The 24,532-nt window shown below is 47.5% G+C and overlaps 1 protein-coding gene across 4 annotated transcripts in view; it reads right to left on the reverse strand.

Moving 5' to 3' along the window:
• The window catches only part of c14h21orf58 (chromosome 14 C21orf58 homolog), a 137,480-nt gene that overhangs the window by 44,967 nt on the left and 67,981 nt on the right, over positions 1-24,532 (reverse strand). For all 4 annotated transcript variants that reach the window (XM_078228849.1, XM_078228850.1, XM_078228848.1 and 1 more), the window contains exon 2: positions 8,143-8,203. In XM_078228849.1, the coding sequence (XP_078084975.1) occupies positions 8,143-8,161 (19 nt within the window). In that variant the 5' untranslated portion in view covers positions 8,162-8,203. The remainder of the gene's footprint in view (positions 1-8,142; positions 8,204-24,532) is intronic.

A 24,532-nucleotide genomic window follows, 5' to 3' on the forward strand; every position in this document is an offset into this window, starting at 1 on the left:
CAGGAAGGGAATTCTGATGAAGGGTCACCCTGACTCGAAACATTGGCTCTATTCTCTCTCCACAGATGCTGTCAGACCTGCTGGGATTTTCCTGCATTTTCTGTTTTTGTTTCAGATTCCAACATCTGCAGTAAGTTACTTTTATATTTGGGAATTCCTGAGCTTGGGGTGTTGACAGCTGAGGAGGGGAGACCATGAAGGAATTTAAAGATGAGGAAGATCATTTTAAATTTGAAGCATCAGAAACCAATGTAAGTCAGAATGACAAGTCCAATCTTTAAGCAGGAGTTCACGTGGGATTGGATATCAGCAGTGGAAGCTTAATTGGCCTGAAGTTTATGTAAGGTCAAGGAGGGGAAGCCAGCCAGGAGAGAATTGGAATTGTTGAATTGGGAGAGTCAAAGGACTGGATGAAGGTTTCAGCAGCAGGCAGGCAGGCAGGAGTGGAAACGGTCTTCGTGATGAAGAGAGTACAGAGTTAGAAGCTCAATTTGGGGTTAAATAGGATGCTGAGATTGCGAACAGTCTGGATCAACCAGAGACAGTGGTTGGGGAGGGGATTGGAATTGGTGGTGAGGGTATGGACTATGGAGTTTGTGCGGGGGCTTAAGTCACCAGCTTCAGTTTTCACAGTATTTAACTGGAGGAAAGTGTAGCCCATCCATAACTGGATATTGAACAAGCAGTTAAATAACACAGCGACATAGGGGAAGCGTTAAGAGAAGTGGTAACAAGGTAGTGTTGTGTCTTCAGCTCTGTGTTGAAACACTTTTTTTCAACTCTTTCCTGGGTTGAGAGCGTGACTGGCAAGGCCAACATTTGTTGCCCTTCAGAAGATGGTGGTGAGCAATCCTCTTGAATGCCTGCAATCCATCTGTCGTAGATGGACCTTTGGTGCTGTTTGGAAGAGTGTTCCAGATTTCTGTTCCAGCGGCAAGTGAAGGAACAGTGATGTAGCTCCAAATTTGGATGGTATGAGGCTTGAAGGGGAACTTGTGGGTGACGGTTCCAAGTCTGTGGCTTCGTCCAGAGACAGCACGGGCAAAATTCAATAGCCCTCGAAAATGTGCAGGGATCATGATCTACGACTAATCCATATCTACCAATTCCGATGCAGCCAGCAGTCAGATTTTGTGCTTCTGTTAATTTAAATGATCACAGTGTGCATCCCAGTGCTAAACATTCTGTGTGGAATAGCCGCACACCTCAGTAAGGTGCCAATGTTTGCGTGAAGCCAGCACCGTATACAGTTAGCATGCACTACATAAATGAGGTGCATTTTAGACTGAGCACTGGAAGTGGCGCTCTGGAAAGACAGTCTGACTTGCCTCAGTGGTGACTAATGGTGGGACAGGGAGAGAGAGAGAGAGTGCACTCCAATGTTCTCAGATGCTGCACAGGATGCAGGAGGCAGACAGGAGGAGAAATCTCCTCTGCCTTCAAGACAGACATTGCAAAGAGAGTGGGATCAGACAGCTGTGACAGGCAATATTAGCAGTCAAGCCCCAAGGACCTGGACGCAATGTCACCAGAGGCTCAGAGACCTTACACGTGTGATCAAGCTCAGTGAATACATCTTCAAATCGTATATCCTACCAACTTGACAATTAGCCTCACACATTTCCCTATTCACCACATTCCATCAACCACCTTCCAACAGTTTGTTCCATCATGGCCCATACCTAACATTCACAGTTTCACCTCATCCTGATATACTGAACACTGCTGCAAGCTTCACACCCACATGAATTAGACAGTGTTTTCTATCATTCGGGCAGCCAGGATTGAGACTGTTTGCTCCATCAGCCTGTGAGAATGAAAGCTCTTTTTACATGGAGAGCCTCAGTGACTTCCCTTATGCACCAGTGGATGGCAAAGAGGGTGTGTGGCAAATATCGGAGGGGATTCACCGGCCGCAGTCGCTGCTGGTGGGAATCCCATTGAATGGGGCATCGGGGCTAAAATGGGATTCCCAATGGGCATCAAACCCATCGCCATTCACTGGCCCCAATCAGGTTCCTGTGCAGTCCGTGCAATAGTTATGCAAAACTGCTGACTGTAATATCATTAGCTGCACTGGACGCCCGATTCAGCGGCCTCTCGCAATGCACTGCCTCCCCAGACAGAAGTCACATGGATGTGATTTGGTGCTGCTCTTGAACAGCCCTGGATTCTGATGGGGAACAAGGAGATAAGTGCCCATTTTTAGCTATTCCATAGTGTATAGGGGGGTTGTTCATTTGAGCTGGAGGAAGGGGTGATTCGTGCTGAGCGCAGTGGGTGACCTGGGGGATTTCCCCCTCCCCCCCCCCCCACCCAGGATGGGGTGCCTTGCCTGACCGGCTTTATGGCGTGTTTAAACAGTAGCAACTCACTCCTAGCTATCACTTTCAGACACCTGACCAGTAAAAGTGTTCATTCCTCGTTGTGTCCTGTAACAGTTGTGAGGTTTCATGTTCAATGGTAACTCCATGAACCCTAGCCATTGGAAACCTGTATGGTTGCATCAGAAATTCATTCACAATCTGTCCTAGCCCTTGGTTCATTTCCCCAGCTCCTGGCAGCCCTCTCTGAACTCACTCACAGGAAATGTTAGTCTCACTAGGGCTCTCTCCCTTTCAAGCCTAAATGAGCCCAAGCTGTAGACACAGATCTTGGAACTCCCTTCATTAACATCCCTACGGGAGATGAGGCAGGGGAACTGCTGAGGTTATTGCACACAAGGATCAGATGCCCCTGTAGCAATGGAAAGATGTATTGACAGAGAATCCATGGCGCATCAGAAACCTAATTGTTGATACAATCAGTCAATGCTCCAGCAAGGCTTATGCTCTGTCCCTCTGCCCCGCAGCTGCTCACTCTGGTCTCATTCTTATCCCACTGGATAACACTGATAATCTACGACCCTTCCTGGAGAAGTGTTTTTGACAAGTCTGTTATGTTAAACATTGGCTCTCTCACTCAGCACTGCAAAGGTTCCAGCAAAGGCACACTTCCCTCTGGCACATTCTTCACTCTGTGGCACCATAGCACATTCTTCAGACGGAGCCCCCCCTCGCCTGCAAACAATTAACATCTGCATCACTCAGTGAGGAACCCCTCCCCACCCCAGAATCCCAGGGAAACGTCCCGCCTCCTTGGACACCCAGGAAAATGTCCCTCCCCCTTGGAATCCCAGGGAAATGCAGGACAAGGACCATAGAGTCTATCGCAAACACCAAATGCTGTGCCCACTGGCTCCTCGTGTGTGGGAGAGAATGTGAAGACTGTAACTTTTCACACCAAGGGGCAGCCGGCAACTCCCTGGGGTGTGGGGTAGGGGTGCCAGATTATAGCATGGCTGCCCAGCTCTTTGGAGTCTGGCAATTTGCCTGAAAGAAGGTGGTGTTTTGTTCACTCAGGAGATTCCACCAAGTATCCTTCTTCACCTCACGGAGCAGCTGTGCCCTCCCATGTTCATCCTAGCCCTGGCTCTCCTTTTCAACTCTCCATCATCCTCAGTAATTTAGCGATGCCCCCAGGCGTTAAATCTCACTAGGTCTCAGGGGAAGAGGCAGTCACAGGTGCGGCCTGATGCTTGCAGCCACGGAGCCACAGAGAGGCATCCACTTGCAGCAGAACATGATACGCACCATAACTGATGAATTGAAGGGAGGGATGATCCAGGCTGGAGGCCATGGGCCAAGATGAGGGGCCATGGGTCAGTTTCCATGACTGTGCAAGCTAGTTGGTGTGGGCAGTAGCTCTGTGCTGGGCGGGGGTATGAGGAGGGTTGGTAAGCCTTCAAACACTGGATTACAGTGGGATTCGGGAGGACTCGAGGATCAAAGGATGGATAACATTACTGACTCTCTGTTTTCCCCCTCCTAATAGATTCAAGATGTTTTTTTGGACTCGAGCCATGCCAGCTCACTTTATTCCTGCTAACTGCCTCCGAGGCACAAAGGAGATGGTGAGGGTGCCAGGGCTAGCCCAGGTATGGCCCAGCACCATAGGAGCCAGCCTGGAATACCAGGGGGCTGCCACAGAGGCTCAGGTGCTGGCCAACCAACTGAGCTATCCCCACTCCCCCCATCTTTCTTCTGAGCCCAAGCATGTAGCAATGTTCCTGGTTATTCATGAAGGTAGCATTGTTGTTTTTACACAAGATTGCCAGCCATGTTTTTCTCTCCATTTTATTATTGAGCTCTCGTTTCCCAAATGGCCGAAGTATCTCAGAAAATATAAGACCCCCAGACCAGGAAAATGAATGATTGCATCTGGATCTTGCACAATGAGATGAGAGTAAGTGCACAAAATAATGTAACAATGGGTGATTTAACCATCCCAGTATTTTTTTTTCATTCGTTCAGGAACATTTATTGCCCATCTCTAATTGCCCTTGAACTGAAGACTTTGCTAGACCATTTCAGAGGGCATTTAAGAGTCAACCACATTGCTATGGGTCTGGAGTCACATGTAGGCTAGACCAGGTAATTAGGGCAGACTTCCTTCCCTGAAGGACATTAGTGAACTGGATATGTTTTTATGATAATCAACAAACATGGTCATCATTAGACTTTTAATTCCAGCTTTTTGTTGAATTCAAATTTCACCATCTGCCATGGTGGGGTTTGAGCCCAGGTCCCCAGAGCATTTCCCTGGGTCTCTGCATTACTAGTCCAGTGACAATACCACTACACCACCGTCTCTCCGTGTATAAACCAGAAATGACCTAATGAAGGTGTCGCAATAGAATCTCTCTACAATAATGTTGTTTCTTCATTGGAATGAGGATTGCTAATCATGGTTAATGCCAGGATATCACTGTACGGTAGGGGGAAGAGGCAGACCCCAAGAACTACCTCAACAAGTATGGACCCTGAACCTGCATCATCAGCATTATTAAACACCACGTCCTTGCCATCTAGCTGACTCAGCTAACCAGCCCACCTGCAATATAATTAGAGCTAATAAATTTGTTTCAAGGCTGCTCCTTGATGCAATGTGATAAATCCACTGACCTTGTGCTCCTACTGAGAAGTTTCACTTAGTGAGAACACATGCCATAAAACTGGTGCCAAAGGATTAGAGCCCCATCTTTGACTTGAGCATCTTTTTGGATCAGTGAATTTCTAATGAGTAATGCATTTTCCAAGGGAAACTCACTACCATATCCAGTTCTTGACGATAGTCAGCACATCACCCACAAAACAGAAGAAGTGAAACCTCAGAGGAAGTGACCACAATGTGATCACACACACTTTTGAGGTTATTCAGCAATCTGAATTAGTGAGCTTACAAATAAATAGTCGAGAGCTTCAAGTTCTTAGGTGTCCAGCTCACCAACCTGTCCTGGTCCCTCCATGACGACACTATAGTTAAGAAAACTCACAAACACCTCCACTTTCTGAGAAAAGTAAGGAAATTTGGCATGGCCACCAAGATTCTCATCAACCTTTACAGATGCATCATAGAAAGCATTCTTTCTGGTTGTATCACAGCTCAGTATGGCTCCTGCTCTGCCCAAGACCGCAAGAAACTACAAAGGGTAGTGAATGAAGCCCAGTCCATCCACAAACCAGCCACCCATCCATTGACTCTGTCTACACTTCCCACTGCCTCGGAAAAACAGCCAGCATAATTAAGGACCCCACGCACCCCAGACATACTGTCATCCACCTTCTTCCATCGGCAAAAAGATACAAAAGTCTGAGGTCACGTACCAACCAACTCAAGAACAGCTTCTTCCCTGCTGCTGTCAGACTTTTGAATGGACCTACCTCGCACTAAGTTGATATTTCTTTACGCCCTATCATAGAAATCATAGAAACCCTACAGTGCAGAAGGAGGCCATTTGGCCCATCGAGTCTGCACCGACCACAATCCCACCCAGGCCCTACCCCCACATATTTTACCCGCTAATCCCTCTAACCTACGCATCCCAGGACTCTAAGGGGCAATTTTTTTTTTTTTAACCTGGCCAATCAACCTAACCCGCACATCTTTGGACTGTGGGAGGAAACCGGAGCACCCAGAGGAAACCCACGCAGACACAAGGAGAATGTGCAAACTCCACACAGACAGTGACCCAAGCCGGGAATCAAACCCGGGACCCTGGAGCTGTGAAGCAGCAGTGCTAACCACTGTGCTACCGTGCCGCCCCTAGCTATGACTGTAACACTACATTCTGCACTCTCTCTTTTCCTTCTCTATGAACAGTATGCTTTGTCTACATAGAGTGTAAGAAACAATACTTTCCACTGTACACTAATATATGTGACAATAATAAATGTGACAATAATAAAACAAATCAAAGATACATAATTTTAAGAAGCTAACCTTCAGTGAAAAATAAACTACAAGAAATTACATTAGATCTGTTACGGATTGATCATTTTTTCAGGGACATGAAAGAAAATAAGAGATCAGTAGAGTGGTGAATTCAAAAACTGTAATTTTAAAAATGATTTAGTAATCTACGTAAAAGGGAAGGTAGATTAGGAAAATGTTATGATGGATTACAAAGTATAAATGAGAAATAAATCAAATAATGATTGCAGGACACAATTCAAAACATTTTTAGTATCAGAGCAATTAAGAGAACTTTAAAAAGAAGTTAAAACGCTGAAGGATAAAGGTTATATCAAACAACTGATAATGGAAGATAAACTACAGAAATTATCTAATGATTAATTTACAGTTAGTGTTGACGCGGGGTAAAAATGCAGCTTGTACTAAATGCAGAAGTATTTGCCACGGTAAACATGGTGGATGAGTCGATATATGAAAAGAGCTTTATGACAGCGGTAGAGCTGGTATTGATCTAGATGATTTGATAAAATTGCTTGACTTCTTTGAGGACTTTACAATTAAAGCACATGTCTGGACTTCTAAAAAGCTTTTGGCAAGAATTAAGAACATATGAATTAGGGGCAGGAGTAGGCCACTCGGCCCCTCGACCTGCTCTGCCATTCAATAAGATCATGGCTGATCCAACTGTAACCACAAACCCACATTCCTGTCTGCTCCTGATAATCTTTCATCCCCTGTTAATCAAGAATCTATCTAACTCTGCCTTAAAAATATTCAAAGATTCTGCTTCCACTGCCTTTTGAGGAAGAGATTTTCAAAGACACGCTTTCAAAGATTTTGAGAGAAAAATAATTCCCCTCAGCTTTGTCTTAAATGGGCAAACCCTTATTTTTAATAGCGACCCCTAGTTATAGATTCTCTAACAAGCAGGAACATCATGTCCACATCCACCCTGTCAATACCCCTCTGTTTCCATCAAGTCGTCTCTTAGACATAAACTCTAGTAGATACAAACCTAACCTTACTAACTTTTCTTCATAACACAACCTAGCCATTCCTGGTTTTAGTCTAATCAACCTTCTCTGAACTGTTTCTAATGCATTTACATATTTCCTTAAATAAAGAGGCTAATACTGTACTCAATATTCAAGATGTGGTCTTACTGGTGCCCTGTACAATTGAAGCATGACCTCCTTACTTTTGCAACCAATTCCCTTCACAACAATAACATTCTATTAACATTCTTAATTACTTGCTGTACCTGCATACAAGCCTTGTGATTCATGCACTAGGACACCCAGATCCCTCTGCATCTCGCTCCACATTCTCTCACCATTTAGATAATAAGCTTCTTCTCTATTTTTCCTGCTAAAATGGACAATTTCACAATTGCTCACATTGCTCCATTTGCCCACTCACATAATCTATTTTACTTTGTAGCCTCCTTATGTCTTCATGAATGAGGACACATTCATTCACATGAATGACTCTTAATTAAGTTAAATATTAGGGGAATCTGGGGTAGAAATGTGGCTGGATAAAATGAGCTATCAGCAGAATATAGTTCAGTGATACAGATGTTTTTTTTCTCATCCTTGATTTTAGTGTGTGTTAAATATTTTATTGTTCCCCAGTGTATGTTCCCATATAGTCCACTATATATCTGTAGATTTCAAGGTACCAGATGTTCTGCCATCTTGTCGCCAGTTCATGACTACTTTCATCCCACAACATACAGCTGTATCACTGCACAGTCTATTCAAATTATTAACCATGAACCACCCACCCCTTTCTGACTACCACATCCATACCACCTCATATCACCTCATATCACAAACATGAACTTACGCGCTGTGGATCCTGCCATATCTGATTGATCATCCAGGTTTTCTCGTTCATTCTCCAGTTTCTGAAATTAAAAACAATTTAAGGTCAACTTGCGGACCAGACTTCCACAGGGAATCTTTTTTGAAAACTCCTTATTCTTTCTCCTACTCCCCTCCACTCAATTGGTTTAAAACTGATACGGCTAACACATTTTCTTTGAGATCCTGCAACTCAAACTTTCCCACTACACCACCGGGTAGCATGGTGGCACAGTGGTTAGCACTGCTGCCTCACAGCGTCAGGGACCCGGGTTCGATTCCTGGCTTGGGTCACTATCTGTGCGGAGTCTGCACGTTCTCCCCATGTCAGCATGGGTGCTCTGGTTTCCTATCACAGTCCGAAAGACGTGCTGGTTAGGTGCATTGGCCATGCTAAATTCTCCCTCAGTGTACCCGAACAGGCAACAGAATGTGGCAACTAGGGGATTTTCACAGTAACTTCCTTGCAGTGTTAATGTAAGCCTACTTGTGACATTAATAAATAAACTTTAAACCTTTCATCAGTGTTCTGATCCCTGTTGCCACTCGGTGGTATAAAGTGCCTTCTACCGCTAGGCAGGTAGTGCAGGAATCTCCTGTGGCCATTCCCCTGCAAAACAGATACACGGCTTTGGATACTGTTGAGGGGAATGACCTCGCTAGGGAAAGGAGCAGCAGCCAAACCCGTTGCACCACGGTTGGTTCTGCTGTAGAGGGGAGGGGTAAAAAGTGTGCCAGTGCAATAGTTATAGGGGATTCAATTGTAAGGGGGAATAGACAGGCGTTTCTGTGGCCACAAACGAGACTCCAGGATGGTATGTTGCCTCCCTGGTGCTAGGGTCAAGGACGTTGCAAAGCGGCTGCAGGACATTCTGAAGGGGGAGGGTGAACTGTCAGTGGTCGTAATACACGTTGGTACAAACGACATAGGTAAAAAAGGGATGAGGTCCTAAAAGCAGAATACAGGGCGATGGGAAGAAAGTTAAGAAATCGGACCTCAAAGGTCGTGATCTCAGGATTACGACCGGTGCCATGTGCTAGTCAGAGTAGAAATGATAGAATATATCGGATAAATACGTGGCTGGAGAGATGGTGTCAGGGGCAGGGTTTCAGATTCCTGGGGCATTGGGACCAGTTCTGGGGGAGGTGGGACCTGTACAAATTGGACGGGTTACACCTGGGCAGGACTGGGACTGATGTCCTTGGGGGAGTGTTTGCTAGAGCGGTTGGGGAGGGTTTAAACTAACATGCCAAGTGGATGGGAAACCTATGTAAGGAGTGCGAGGAGGGAGCAAGGACAAAATGTGGGGAAAAGGTCCCAACTACATCAAAAATTAGGAGAAAAGTTAAAAGGAAGGAGAACTCAGGAGATGTTATTAATGAAAGTGTTAGAATTCAAAAAGAAAGCATAAAAACTAGTATAAGGGCACTTTATCTGAATGCTCGTAGCATTCGAAACAAGGTAAATGAGTTGACGGCACAAATCATTGCAAACGAATATGATTTGGTAGCCATTACAGAGACATGGTTGCAGGATGGTCATGACTGGGAGTTAAATATCCAGGGGTATCAGACTGTTCGGAAGGACCGATAGGAAAGTAAGGGAGGTGGTGTAGCTCTGATATTTAAGGATAATATCAGGGCGGTAGTGAGAGATGATATAGATTCTATGGAAAAAAAGGTTGAATCCATTTGGGTGGAAATTAGAAATAGTAAGGAGAAAAAGTCACTGATCGGGGTAGTCTATAGGCCACCAAATAATAACATCATGGTGGGGCGAGAAATAAACAAAGAAATAACTGATGCATGTAAAAATGGTACAGCAATTATCATGGGGGATTTTAATCTACATATCAATTGGTCAAACCAGGTCGGTCAAGGCAGCCTTGAGGAGGAGTTCATAGAATGTATCCGCGATAGCTTCCTCGAACAGTGTGCAATGGAACCTACGAGGGAGCAAGTTATCCTAGATCTGGTCCTGTGTAATGAGACGGGAATAATTAATGATCTTGCAGTTAGGGATCCTCTTGGGAGAAGCGATCACAGTATGGTTGAATTTAAAATACAGATGGAGCGTGGGAAGGTAAAATCCAATACCAGTGTCTTGTGCTTAAACAAAGGAGACCACAAAGGGATGAGGGAGGCATTGGCTAAGGTAGACTGGGAGCAAAAACTTTATGGTGGGACAATTGAGGAACAGTGGAGGACTTTCAAAGCGATCTTTCACAGTGCTCAGCAAAAGTATATACCAATGATAAGGAAGGACTGTAGAAAAAGAGATAATCAGTCATGGATATCTAAGGAAATAAAGGAGGGTATCAAATTGATAGAAAATGCATACAAAGTGGCAAAGATGAGTAGGAAACTAGAGGATTGGGAAATCTTTAAAGATCAACAGAAAGCCACAAAAAAAGCTATAAAGAAAAGTAAGATGGATTATGGGAGTAAACTAGCTCAGAATATAAAAACAGATAGCAAAAGTTTCTACGAATATATAAAATGAAAAAGAGTGGCAAAAGTAAACATTAGTCCTTTAGAGGATGAGAAGGGAGATGTAATAACTGGAAATGAGGAAATGGCTAGGTATTGAACAGGTATTTTGTGTCAGTCTTCACAGTGGAAGACACAAATAACATGCCAAAATTGATGACACGAAGGCTATGGCAGCTGAGGACCTAGAAACTATCATTATCACGAAAGAGGTAGTGCTGGGCAAGTTAATGGGGCTAAAGGTAGACAAGTCTCCTGGCCCTGATGGAATGCATCCCAGGGTACTAAAAGAGATGGCGGGGGAAATAGCAAATGCACTAGTGGTATTTTACCAAAATTCGCTGGACCCCGGGGTGGTTCCTGCAGATTGGAAAACAGCAAATGTGACGCCACTGTTTAAAAGAGGTAGACAAAAGGCAGGTAACTATAAGTCGGTTAGCTTAATTTCTGTAGTAGGGAAAATGCTTGAATCTATCATCAAGGAAGAAATAGCGAGACATCTGGATATAAATTGTCCCATTGGTAAGACGCAGCATGGGTTCATGAAGGGCAGGTCATGTTTGACTAATTTGGTGAAATTCTTTGAGAACATTACATGTGCAGTGGACAATGGGGAACTTGTGGATGTAGTGTATCTAGATTTCCAGAAGGCATTTGAAAGATGCCTCACCAAAGACTGCCGCATAAGCTAAAGGTACACGGTGTTACGGATAATGTATTAGCCGGGATAGAGGATTGGTTAACTAACAGAAAGCAAAGAGTGGGGGTAAATGGGTGTTTTTCGGGTTGGCGATCAGTGTCTAATGGTGTGCCTCAGGGATCAGTGTTGGGACTGCAATTGTTTACGATTTACATAGATGATTTGGAGTTGGGGACCAAGTGTAGTGTGTCAAAATTCGCACATGACACTAAGATGAGTGACAGAGCAAAGTGTGCAGAGGACACTGAAAGTCTGCAAAGGGATATAGATAGTCTAAGTGAGTGGGCGAGGGTCTGGCAGATGGAGTACAATATTGGTAAATGTGAGGTCATCCATTTTGGTAGGAATAACAGCAAAACGGACTATTATTTAAATGGTAAAATATTGCAGCATGCTGCTGTGCAAAGGGACCTGGGTGTCCTTGTGCAAGAATCATAAGGAGTTGGATTGCAAGTGCAGCAGGTAATTAAGAAGGCAAATGGAATTTTGTCCTTCATTGCGAGAGGGATGGAGTTTAAAAACAGTGAGATTATGTTGCAGCTGTATAAGGTGCTGGTGAGGCCACACCTGGAGTACTGTATACAGTTTTGGTCTCCTTACTTGAAAAAGGATATACTGGCACTGGAAGGGGTGCAGAGGAGATTCACTAGGTTGATTTCGGAGTTGAGAGGGTTGGCTTATGAGCAGAGACTGAGTAGACTGGGGCTATACTCACTGGAATTCAGAAGAATGAGGGGAGATCTTATAGAAACATGTAAGATTATGAAGGGAATAGATAAGAAAGAAGCAGAGAAGTTGTTTCCACTGGTGGGTGAAACTAGAACTAGGGGGCATGGCCTCAAAATAAGGGGGAGCAAATTTAGGACTGAGTTGAGGAGGAACTTCTTCACCCAAAGGATTGTGAATCTGTGGAATTCCCTGCCCAGTGAAGCAGCTGAGGCGACCTCATTGAATGTTTTTAAGGCAAGAATAGATACATTTTTGAACAGTAAAGGAATTAAGGGTTATGGCGCGTGGACGGTAAGTGAAACTGAATCCACGAAAAGATTAGCCATGATCTTATTGAATGGCGGAGCAGGCTCGAGGGGCCAGATGACCTACAATGCTAACCACTGTGCCACCGTATCACCCCTTTGAGTTTGGGTGCACATTCAAGATATTCTCAATCAAGGATAATTCTGCTTTCCAAGAAACAGACAATTTAAATTTGAAGGAAAAGTAAGCTGAACCCTATGACGAATGAAACTGCAGCTTTTCAAAGATTGAGGCGGGGTGGGCAGTTTTAAGAAAGAGCAATGCTGAAGATAAATGAAACTGAATTATCTTTACAGCAAAATTCTCCCTTCTTCTGGGTGTGTGGAGGTCGGCAGTGGGCGAGAGAGGACGCCGGCAGCAGGCGAGCGGAGGGGGAGGGCGCCGGCAGCAGGTGAGGGGAGGGGGAGGGCGCCGGCAGCGCGCGAGGGGGAGGGGGCCAGAGCGGGCGAGGGGAAGGGAGCTGGCAGTGGGTGGGAATCCTGGCTTTGGGACAGACAATAATGACCGAAGCGTTTGGAAAAACCGGAGGGGGCGATTCTCCCAAAACAAAGTGTCGAATTTGAGTGAAAACTGGAGTAAATCACATTGTTTTTTCCAGCGGGAGTTTCAGAATGAATCTCCCACACTCTGCACTAGCGAGAATCACACTGAACATCAGGGGCAGGGCCTAGTCCCACTGGAGCGGCCGGCAGCATAACACTGAGTGGGCCACTGCGCATGTGCTGATCTGTCAGTGCTGAGACCGGCGCATGGGCCGTAGCCCCGCACTGCCGGCCTCCTGATTGCTGGTCAGCTCAATCACTGGCCAGCCCCACGATCCCCGCACCACCAGCCATTTGACCCCCTCCTCCCAAGGCCCGATCACTGGACCCCTGGGCCAGCCTCGCACCCCCCCCCCCCCCACCCCACCCCCCGCAGCCCTGATCTCCTGATTTCCCCCCCCTCCAGCAGCCCAACCCAACTCTCCTCCCCCACAGTCCTGACCTCACCCCTCCCCACCCCCACTGCAGCCCCGACCCACCCCCAGCGGACTGACCCTCCTCCACCCCAATGCCCAGCACCGATCACTGCCCTCCCTCCCTCTGTCACTCTGCCCGAGGGCAGAGTGGCAGTGGGACCCCCACACCCGCTTCCCCAGAAGGCCTGTCCCCAATAGACCCTGCCCACAAGAAGCTCCACCCCCTTGGCACTGCCCAATGCCTTGTGGGCAGTGCCAAGGTGCCCCCTAGGCAGTGGCACTTTGTGCCAACCCTCTTGGAGGCCTTGTTTACCCCCCCCGCCGCCCTTCACTCCTGGCAGGGTCGGGCTACCAGCTCCCCACAAGTGGGGTGCTACTGTAAACCCTGCTGGAGTGAAATACTCCTGGTGGGGGGAGACGGTAGCGGACCCGGAAACTTCAGCCCCGGGCCGCTAATCAAATGTAATGTAGATGTAAATATCTATTAGCATAAATTATACAGTTCCGGTGGCAGAAATCCGGCGGCCGGAGACTCGCGGAGGCCGTGGCACCCACCGTGGAGCCCACAAAGTGACCTCCACTCGAGTCCCCCGGCCCATTGCGCTACAAATACAGTGCAGAGGGCCGGGAGAATCCTCTCCCCCTCCACCCCCACACATTGCTAGTGGCCAGAGTGAGATGCTATTTCCTTATTTCCTTTAGCTGTTTGATAGCGGCAGTGAATTGAAAAGAGGAAGGGTAATCAAGTTAAACTTTTTGAATTTCTAACATGTGACCAGGATCACAGAAAGGGGGAATATTCAAAGTCTGCTGTTCACAACAGCAGAAAACAAGACAATAAAACAAGCCAACCAAGCTCGGTGTTTTATCACGAGCACACATAACTGAAATTCTCCCAAATTAATTCCTCTGAGCATTAAATGTCTTTTAGAACGTATATTTTTGTCAACCACCAAAATTGATCTTTTCTGTGATACACTTCTGTTTAAACTCTCATTAGTTTCGTTCATTAAACTTCCTGTCATCCCACGAGTTCTAATCCAGACCATTCTTGTACCGTTCTGTTGGAATCTCATCATATTATATGGAAATATAGGGAAAAAAGTAACAGAAGGCCATTCAGCCCTTTAAACTGTTCCGCCATTCAATTAGATGATGACAGATCTGTGCCTTAAATCCCTTTACGTGGGATTCAATCCATATTCCACAATATTGTGACAAAAATCGACCAATCTCAATCTGGAATTTTTCAATTGTCCCACTATTCACAAGTAGGCTGACATTAACACTGAAATGAAGTTACTGTGAAAATCCCCTAGTTGCCACATTCTGGCGCCTGTTCAGGTACACTGAGGGAGAATTTAGCATGGCCAATGCATCTAACCAGCACGTGTTTCAGACTGGGAGGAAACCGGAGCACCCGGAGGAAACCCATGCAGACACGGGGAGAATGTGCAGACTCCGCACAGACGGTGACCCAAGCCAGGAATCAAACCCGGGTCCCTGTGAGGCAGCAGTGCTAACCATTCTGCCACCCCAACGATTGGGGGAGCAGTTTCCATATTTATAATATCATTTATGGGAAAAAGTGTTTGCTGATTTCACTTCTAAACAGCCCAGCTCCATTTCTGAGATTGTGACCCTTTGAAATCATAGAAACCCTACAGTACAGAAATAGGCCATTTGGCCCATCGAGTCTGCACCGACCACAATCCCACCCAGGCCCTACCCCCATATCCCTACATATTTTACCCGCTAATCCCTCTAATCTACGCATCCCAGGACACTAAGGGGCAATTTTAGCATGGCCAATCAACCTAACCTGCACATCTTTGGACTGTGGGAGGAAACCGGAGCACCCGGAGGAAACCCACGCAGACACGGGGAGAATGTGCAAACTCCACACAGACAGTGACCCGAGCCGGGAATCGAACCCAGGTCCCTGGAGCTGTGAAGCAGCAGTGCTAACCACTGTGCTACCGTGCCGCCCTAAAGACAATAGGGCCCTTTTACCAGGAATCTTTCTGCAGTACAAGTAACTTTCTCTTCACCCCTCCAACGCAGGTTGGTACAATTGCTGGTGACGTAGAGGGTGGGGGGAGAGAGTGTAGGTAGTTGTTTAATAGTTCAAAATCTCCCCTGCTCCCTCTGGTTGCAATACTTTATTTTCCCACTCTCATTATTTTTTTCCCTTTTCCTCTGAAGTCTCCATCTAATGGCCGCTTCTTCTATTTTTCCCCAGTGGTCACACTGCTTTGGGCGTGGAATCATGTTTATTGTGTGGAAAGGGGAGCAGAGGGACAGTGGAACAACCACCAACGGGCTCCTGTAAATTACATTGTTCTTAAACTTGATGCTCAGACAATCGATGGCGGTCACAAAGACCAGAGCTCATATCCTAATGAGTTTTACCTCAATGTATTAAATATCTTTTATATAGACTTCAGAAGACATCCAACACAGTTCCACCTACCAATTTGACAAAAATGAGAGCACATGGTATAAAAGACATGGGAGACTCAAGTGGAGGCCGTTTAGTGGGGTCCCCGCTGGACGCCAAGGCCTCCATCTGTCTCCGGCCACCGGATTTCTGGCGCCGTCAGCTCCGTGCCGATTTCTGGCATGGAGCTGTATAAATTATTCTAATGCCAATTTAAATATAATTTGAATCGTATTAGCGGGCCCTGGACTAGTTCCCCATGTACAGGGAGCTGGCAGCCCGACTCCGCTGGAGTGTAGGGGGGCCCCTCAAGGCCCCCCCAGTGGGTCAGGGGTAACAAGGAGTGCCCCCTGGCCATTGCCAGCTTGGCACTGCCAGCCTTGCCCCCGGCACTGCACAAGGGGCAAAGTGCCAATGCCCGGGGGGCATCTTGGCACTGCCCACCAGGTACTGGGTAGTGCCAAGGGGCTGGGAGGGGGGGGGTGGTCAGGGGGGAGATCGGTGGGGATGGAGGATCCCGTTGCCGCTCTGCAGAGGGACTGCTGGGGGGGGGGGGGGGGGGCGGCACAGGAGAGAGAATTGGGAAATCGGGACTGTTGGTGGGAGATCAAGGTGGACAGTGGTGGGGGGGTGGGGTGCGAGGCTGACCCCTGGACATGTCGGGTGGGGGGGGGGGGGGGCAGTGATTGGGCCATGGGGGGTTGAAAGGGCAATGTTGCGGGGTTGGCCAGTGATTGGGAGGCCGGCAGTGCGGAGCCACTGTACATGTGCCGATCGGGGCATACGCAGTGGCCCACTCAGCGCTATGCTGCCAGCCTCTCCAGTGGGAATAGGCCCTGCCCACTGATTTTTCACGTGGGAAGGGCACAGCACAGTGCACAGAGTGTGGGAGATACATTTGGAAACTCGCGCTGAAAAAACCAGCAGGATTTACTCCAGTTTTTACACGAATTCGACACTTAGAATTCTTTAGGGAGAATCGCCCCCTGGGTATTAGATATGATATGAAAATTGGTAGGGTGGTAAATAGTGAGGGGCCTTAGATTACAGGAGGCTATAGATGGACTGGGCAGATCGGCTGATCAGTGGTAAATGGAACTCAATTTGGATAGTGTGAGGTGCTGCACTTGGGCAGGACAAACTGGACAAGGGATCACATGACGAACGGCAAGACCCTGGGAAGCAATGAGGGTCAGGGGAATCTTTGTGTGAATATACACCGGTCCCTTAAGGTAGTAGGAGATGGATACAGTGGTTAAGAAGGCATACTTGCATTTATTGGATAAAGCATAGAGTTTCAGAGCAGGGAAGTTATGCTGGAACTATATAATATGTTGGTTAGGCCACAGCAAGGATATTGTGAGCAGTTCTGAAATCCACATTATAGGAGGGATGTGATAACACTGGAAAGGGTGCAGAGAAGATTTGCCAAGATGTTGCCTGAGCTGGAGAGTTTTAGTTAAGAAGAGATTGGATAGACTGGGGTTGATTTCCTTGGAACAGAGGAGATTGAGGGGGATATGATTGAGATGTATATTATTAAGAGGGGCATAGATAGAGTATGATGTGGAGATGCCGGCGTTGGACTGGGGTAAACACAGTAAGCAGTTTAACAACACTAGGTTAAAGTCCAACAGGTTTATTTGGTAGCAAAAGCCACGAAAGCTTGTGTGGCTTTGGCTAACAAATAAACCTGTTGGACTTTAACCTGGTGTTGTGAAACTTCTTACTATAGATAGAGTAGCCAGGAAAAAAGTTTTACCCTCGGTGAAGGGATTAATGACCAGGTGGTATAGATTTAAGCAGGAGGTTTAGAGGGGATGTGAGGAAAAACTTTTTCACCTAAGGGTGGTGGAAGTCTGGAACGCACTGTCTGAAAGGTAATGGGTGATGGAGGCAGAGATCCATAACGTTTAAAAAGTATTTAGATGTGCACTTGTGATGCCAAGACATACAAGGCTATGGACTAAATGTTGGAAATGGGATTAGAATAGATATGTGGTTTGTCTTTGACCAGTGCAGAAGCGATGGGCCAAAGGGCCTTTTTCTGTGTTGTATATCTCTATGATTATCTGCTTGGATAGGGAATTGGTTAGGATGTCGAAAGCAGAGAGCAGGAATAATGGATACTGGTACCTCAGCATCTCATTATATTATCTCTGACATAGATGAAGGAATAGAGAGCTGTATATCAAGTCCGTTGCCAACACCAAGTTAGATGCCTTACAGATGGAAGCTTAAACCTACAAAGGGACATTGACAGATTAAGAGGGTGGATAAATAAAAGTGGTAGGTGGTGTTCAATAGGGGGAAAATGTGAAGATATCTGCTTTGGAGTAAACTCAGCCAGATCAGGTCATTTTGTATAAAATGAGAAGGCAAAAACTAACAATAGGGAGTTTTGAAGATCAGAAATTGCATGAAACTAGACAGCAAGTACATAAAATAGTGAAAGAGGTTAATGGAATGATGGCCTTTATTTCAAGGAAGCCGAATGCACAGAGGTGGAAGTCCTGCTTCAGTTACATAAATCTCTTTATATTGTGTTCTGGAGACTGTGGCCTGATTTCACCATTTTGACTCCAAGTGCTGAATCTGGGAGTGTTTCAGATCCGACTTTATGACCAGTTCTCCGGCACCCCCCCCCCCCCCCACCCATACACACTCTGCCTGAAATCGCGCTGCACAAGTCTGTGGGCGGGGCTTATCGCACCCCAAACACTGCAGCTCCGATTGGAGCCTTCAACTGCGCATGCGCAGTACAAAAAATAGAAAAATACTCCCCTGCCACGTCGCTCCCGGGCCGGGTACTGCCTCCCCCTGGCCCCCAAAGACATTGCTCCACCCCACAACATAACTGACCCCCTTATCCCCCCCACCCGCCCGCCACCCAGACCAATCGCGGCCCCCTACCCCCCTCCCCCCACCGGAGACCGATCTGACCCGCCTGCCTCCCCCCACCAGAGAGCCATCTGACCCGCCTCCTCCACCACCACTGGAGAGCCATCTGACCCGCTTCCCTCCCCCCTCCACCAGAGAGCCATCTGACCCGCCTCCCACCCCCCACCACCACCGGAGAGCCAGCTGACCCACCTCCCCCCCCCCCCCCCCCCCCCCACCCCGCCCCCCCCCCCCCACCCCGCTCCCCCCCACTGATCTGTGTCAGAGTCGCTGGAAGCTCTGAACTTACCTCCTCAGAAGCTGGAGTGCCCAAATCGGACCTTTGGCGAGCATATCTGTTTTGCGCCGAATCTGGATGGGCGAATGCGGTGGTAAAGGGGGAGGTGCCGGTGAGGTTGGGCGTGCAGCCCATTAAGTCAATTTAAATGCGTGCAAATGGATTTAAAATTGACGTCGTGCCCATTTTGGGCGCGGTGCCTACGGTAGCCATTTTAGGCCATTGGTAAAGGGGGAGCGGCTGCGGAGGCGGTCACGAATCGCACTGCTCACCTCACGCCCGCCTTTACCAAGTTTTTGCACCCGATAACCCAAGCAACGTGATGGTAAAATCGGGTCCTGCATCTCAGGGTAGATATTGGCTTTGGAAAGGGTGCAGATTAGATTCACCAGAATGATACCCACGCTAAATTAAGAGGACAAGTTGTGTGAGACTAGCCTGGCATTGCCTTGCGTACAGAGGTTGAAGAGTAAGCTCGCTGAGATATTTGTGATTGAAAAGGTGGATTGAGAAAGGGGAAAGACTTTCCCCTGGAGCGGGGAGGACTGGGAGGAGAATCCAGAACAAGTGAGCAAACTTCACTGGGATGGTGTCAAGAAGCACTTCACACAAAGGGCAGTGGATATCTGGAACCCTACCCACCACCAACCCTCCTCCTCCTCCTCCACCCCCTTCATCCCCACAATGCTGCTGAGGATTGGGGTTAATTGAACATTTTAATACTGATGTGGGAGGATTTTTGTTACGCCAGAGAATGAAAGGGTTACAGTCACTTGGAGTTAAGATCCAGATTCACCGTGATCTAACTGAAATATGCAGCAGGTCAAAGAGCTGAATGACCTACTCCTCATTTAGGGCGGCACGGTGGCACAGTGGTTAGCACTGCTGCCTCACAGCGCTAGGGACCCGGGTTCAATTCCCAGCTTGGGTCACTGTCTGTGTGGAGTTTGCACGTTCTCCCCGTGTCTGCGTGAGTTTCCTCCGGGTGCTCCAGTTTCCTCCCACAGTCCAAAGATGTGTGGGTTAGATTGATTGGCTATGCTAAATTGCCCTAGTGCCAGGGGGACTAGCAGAGTAAATACATGAGGTTACAGGGATAGGGCCTGGTGGGATTGTTGTCAGTGCAGGCTCAATGGGCTGAATGGCCTCCTTCTGCACTGTAAGGATAAGGATTCATCCCATGTTTCCAATATTTCCAGTACCCGCCAATCATAACCCCTTAATGTTCCCTTTTACTTTCTTACAGTTCCCTCATGAAGCATGCCAATAAATAAAAGCAAAATATTGTTCTATAGAAAGGTCATACGGACTCAAAACATTAACTGTATTCCTCTCTCCACAGATGCTGCCAGATTCCGCTGAGTTTATCCAGCATTTTCTGTTTTTATGACAATAAATTGCCTTCCAAGAAATGAAATGAATCAACACAACAGCTTGGGTTTCCTCACCACCCGTCCCCTTGTGGCACAATGTATTAGTTTTTATTCAGAAGCACTCCCACTTTTTGAGTCAGTATGTTGCGGTTTCAAGCTGTGCTTAAGGACATGAACAAATGATTTAGGTTAATATTTCCATGCAGTGTATGGAAGGAACTTCACTCACATTCTGGCCAAGTTTCATCCCACAAGCATCATCATTAAAGCAGCCCATTAGTCATTCAATATAGGCCCCAGGATCTGGCTGTCCAAAAACAGAAACTGGCCTCGCATTTGCCTCAAAAAACTACAGAAACTGCACTTAAAAGTAAAGTCAATTCTGCTAAGTTTGTGGCTGGGCATAAAAATCAGTAACAAAAGTAAAGGTCCTGATTCTCCGACCTCACCCGCAGCTGGGATTCTCCAGTCCCGCTGCAGTGAACAGAGATTGGCTGGGCGCCAAATTCCCCATTCTCGCTGGCAGCAGCGGCACAGGATGTGAACAGCTGGAGAATTCCAGCCAACGTTGCAAATAACCGAAAGTGTGAGCTGGTGATGCATTCTAGAAACAGCCACGCATAGGTCTGTGCTAGAATTTAGTCAGCCAGTGTTAAAGAGCAATGGGACGTGAAAGTGAAGTGTAATGTGGTCTGCATCCCAGGACATTATTTAACCGTACGATAAAAAAGCACATAAGAACTAAGCTCAGGGCAGATGACAAACTAAATTTTAAACTGTAATTGTGAGGAACCAAATTCAAGAGAAGTTCTTTCAAGAACGTAACAATTGCTGGCAAGGTAACAGACTTCCTGTCCATCACAATTCAAATGACACAGCGTGGAGGAGGATGTGTGATCGCTCTGACAGCTTGATTCATGGGAAACGTAGAAAATAGGAGCAGTAGGAGGCCATTTGGTCCTTCGAGCTGCTCCGCCATTCATTATGATCATGACTCATCATGACTCATCAACCAACTCAATATCCTTTGATCCTCTTCGCTTAACGACTTCTTGAAAACATACGATGTTTTGGATCATCTGCTTTCTGTGGTAGCGAATTCTACAGGCTGCCCACTCTCTGGGTGAAGAAATTTCTCCTCATCTCTGTCCTAAACGGTCAACCCCCTTACCCTCAGACTATGAACCCCTGGTTCTGGTCACCCCCGCTATCGGGAACATCCTTTTTTTCATCTACCCTGCCTAGTCCGGTTGGAATTTTATAGGTTTCTAGGAGATCCTCCCTCATTCTTCAGAACTCCAGTAAATATAATCCTAACTGACTCAATTTCTCCTCATACATCAGTCCTGCCATCCCAGGAAACAGTCAGGTAACCAGTCAGGAACCAGTCTGGGATACTGGCACCATGAGCTGAAGACGGAGCTGTTCCTTTGGGATGAATTCCACTTAAACCAGGCAGGGACAATTATGTTGGGGGTGCAACAAGGGCAAGAGGATGGCTTTTAGTAGGCCTCTACTAAACTAATAAGGATGGGGGAGCTTCAGGTAAAGCCAAATTTATGAATCTGAAAATTAAGGTCAATGCTGCAGGAAAGAGGCTTCCTCTTAGACAGTCTCTCGGATTGAAGATGACTTGCTCACACTCTGGCTCCATGGGTTCTGAGAGTACTGGTTTTGGTAAAATCAAGAAAAGTTTTTTTTTTATTAGTGTCTCAAGTAGGCTTACAGTGAAAATCCCCTAGTCACCACACTCCGGCGCCTGTTCAGTACGCTGACGGAGAATTTAACATGGCCAATGCACCTAACCAGCACACCTTTCGGACGGTTTCTCAAGGAGGGCAGAAAGTTTAACAACATTAATCGGCATTAATGACAGACACCACATCAGGGGAAATAGGAAAAAATTTTGTTTTCATAGAATCCCTACAGTGCAGAAGGAGGTCATTCGGCCCATCGACTCTTTCTCTACTTTGCCCAGACCCTTTCCCTCACCCTCTCTGTAACCACACACATTTATCATGGCTAATCCATCAAACCTGCACATCTTCTGTGAGAAGGGTAGGAACTGTATGGGGAGGGGGAGGGAGCCGTGTGGGGAGGGGGAGGGAGGTGTGCGAGGAGGGGGAGGGAGCCGTGCGGGGAGGGGGAGGGAGGTGTGCGAGGAGGGGGAGGGAGCCGTGCGGGGAGGGGGAGGGAGGTGTGCGGGGAGGGGCAGGGGAGAGGGAGGTACTTCATTGCTTTTTCTAATTTTTCCACGCTGTAGGAATTGGTTCTTGCTCTATCACAGAGGATGAAGCTAGCTGTTTGGTGAGCATCCAGTAAGTGGTTAAGGTAGGTTATATTCCTAAGGTTTAAAATAGTACAGGAATAGCAGTAAAATTAATAATATAAATAAAACAAATAATTTAATAAAATAATGAAGTAATTAACTAAAGCACATAAGGACGGCAGGACAGGTGATGTGTCAAGTCTGCAGCACACATGAGCTCTTGGATATCAGTGTAATCCAGGGCAAGTACATCTGCAGTAAGTGTCTGTGGCTTGAGGAGATTTAGCTCAGAGTCATTGAGCTGGAAGCTGAGCTGCAGACACTGTGACACCTCAGAGAGGGAGCGAGTTACCGGGACGCTTTGTATCAGGAGGTGGTCACACCCCTTTGGATAAAGTCTTCTGATTTGGAAGGTGGTCAGGGACAGGTGGGTGTGAATGCAGCTGAGGCAGGTAAGGGAACCCAGAGGGCAGGAGTGCAGGGTAAGGGGATCCAAAGGGCAGGAGTGCAAGGTAAGGGAACCCAGAGGGCAGGAGTGCAGGGTAAGGGGATCCAGAGGGCAGGAGTGCAGGGTAAGGGGACCCAGAGGACAGGAGTGCAGGGTAAGGGGACCCAGAGGACAGGAGTGCAGGGTAAGGGGATCCAATAGGCAGGAGTGCAGGGTAAGGGGACCCAGAGGACAGCAGGGTAAGGGAACCCAGAGGGCAGGAGTGCAGGGTAAGGGGACCCAGAGGACAGGAGTGCAGGGTAAGGGGACCCAGAGGACAGGAGTGCAGGGTAAGGGGATCCAGAGGACAGCAGGGTAAGGGAACCCAGAGGACAGGAGTGCAGGGTAAGGGGACCCAGAGGACAGCAGGGTAAGGAAACCCAGAGGACAGGAGTGCAGGGTAAGGAAACCCAGAGGACAGGAGTGCAGGGTAAGGGGACCCAGAGGACAGGAGTGCAGGGTAAGGAAACCCAGAGGACAGGAGTGCAGGGTAAGGAAACCCAGAGGACAGGAGTGCAGGGTAAGGGAACCCAGAGGGCAGGAGTGCAGGGTAAGGAAACCCAGAGGACAGGAGTGCAGGGTAAGGGGACCCAGAGGACAGCAGGGTAAGGAAACCCAGAGGACAGGAGTGCAGGGTAAGGAAACCCAGAGGACAGGAGTGCAGGGTAAGGGAACCCAGAGGGCAGGAGTGCAGGGTAAGGAAACCCAGAGGACAGGAGTGCAGGGTAAGGGGATCCAGAGGGCAGGAGTGCAGGGTAAGGGGATCCAGAGGGCAGGAGTGCAGGGTAAGGGGACCCAAAGGGCAGGAGTGCAGGGTAAGGGGACCCAAAGGGCAGGAGTGCAGGGTAAGGGGACCCAAAGGGCAGGAGTGCAGAAGTGTCAGCCTCTGCAATTGTCCAGTAGGTCTGAGATTTTCTCAGCTTGTTTGGATGAGAGACTGTAGGGTGAATGAGATAACTGATCATAGCACCGTGGTACAGGAAATCATTCAACTGCAGGGAGCAAAAGGAATGTAGTGGTAGTAGGGGACAGTATAGTGAGGGTGTAGACACCGTTCTTTGCAGCAAGGAGCGAGAGTTCAGATAGTTGTATTGCCTGCCTGGTGCCAGGGTTTGGGACATTTGCTCCAGGCTGGAGAGGAACTTGCAGTGGGAGAGGGAGGATCCAGTGGTCATGGTCCATGTCGGTACCAATGACACAGGCTGGATCTGCATCGTCAGTATGAGGAGCCAGGCACCAAAGTAAGAAGCAGATCCTCAGAGGTAATAAGGGGGAAAGTGAAGGCTGTACCATCTACACCTGAACTGTCCGAGGGCTGATATTCTGGTGAGCCGCATAACTAGGGAAGTAGAATGGGTTTTAAACCATATAGAGGGAGCAAGAGATCAAATCTGGGAAGATGTGATGAACCAAAGAGTGCAGACAAGCAAGAGAAATATACCA

This window comes from Mustelus asterias, chromosome 14, assembly GCF_964213995.1.
Source record: "Mustelus asterias chromosome 14, sMusAst1.hap1.1, whole genome shotgun sequence".
Taxonomy (NCBI): domain Eukaryota; kingdom Metazoa; phylum Chordata; class Chondrichthyes; order Carcharhiniformes; family Triakidae; genus Mustelus; species Mustelus asterias.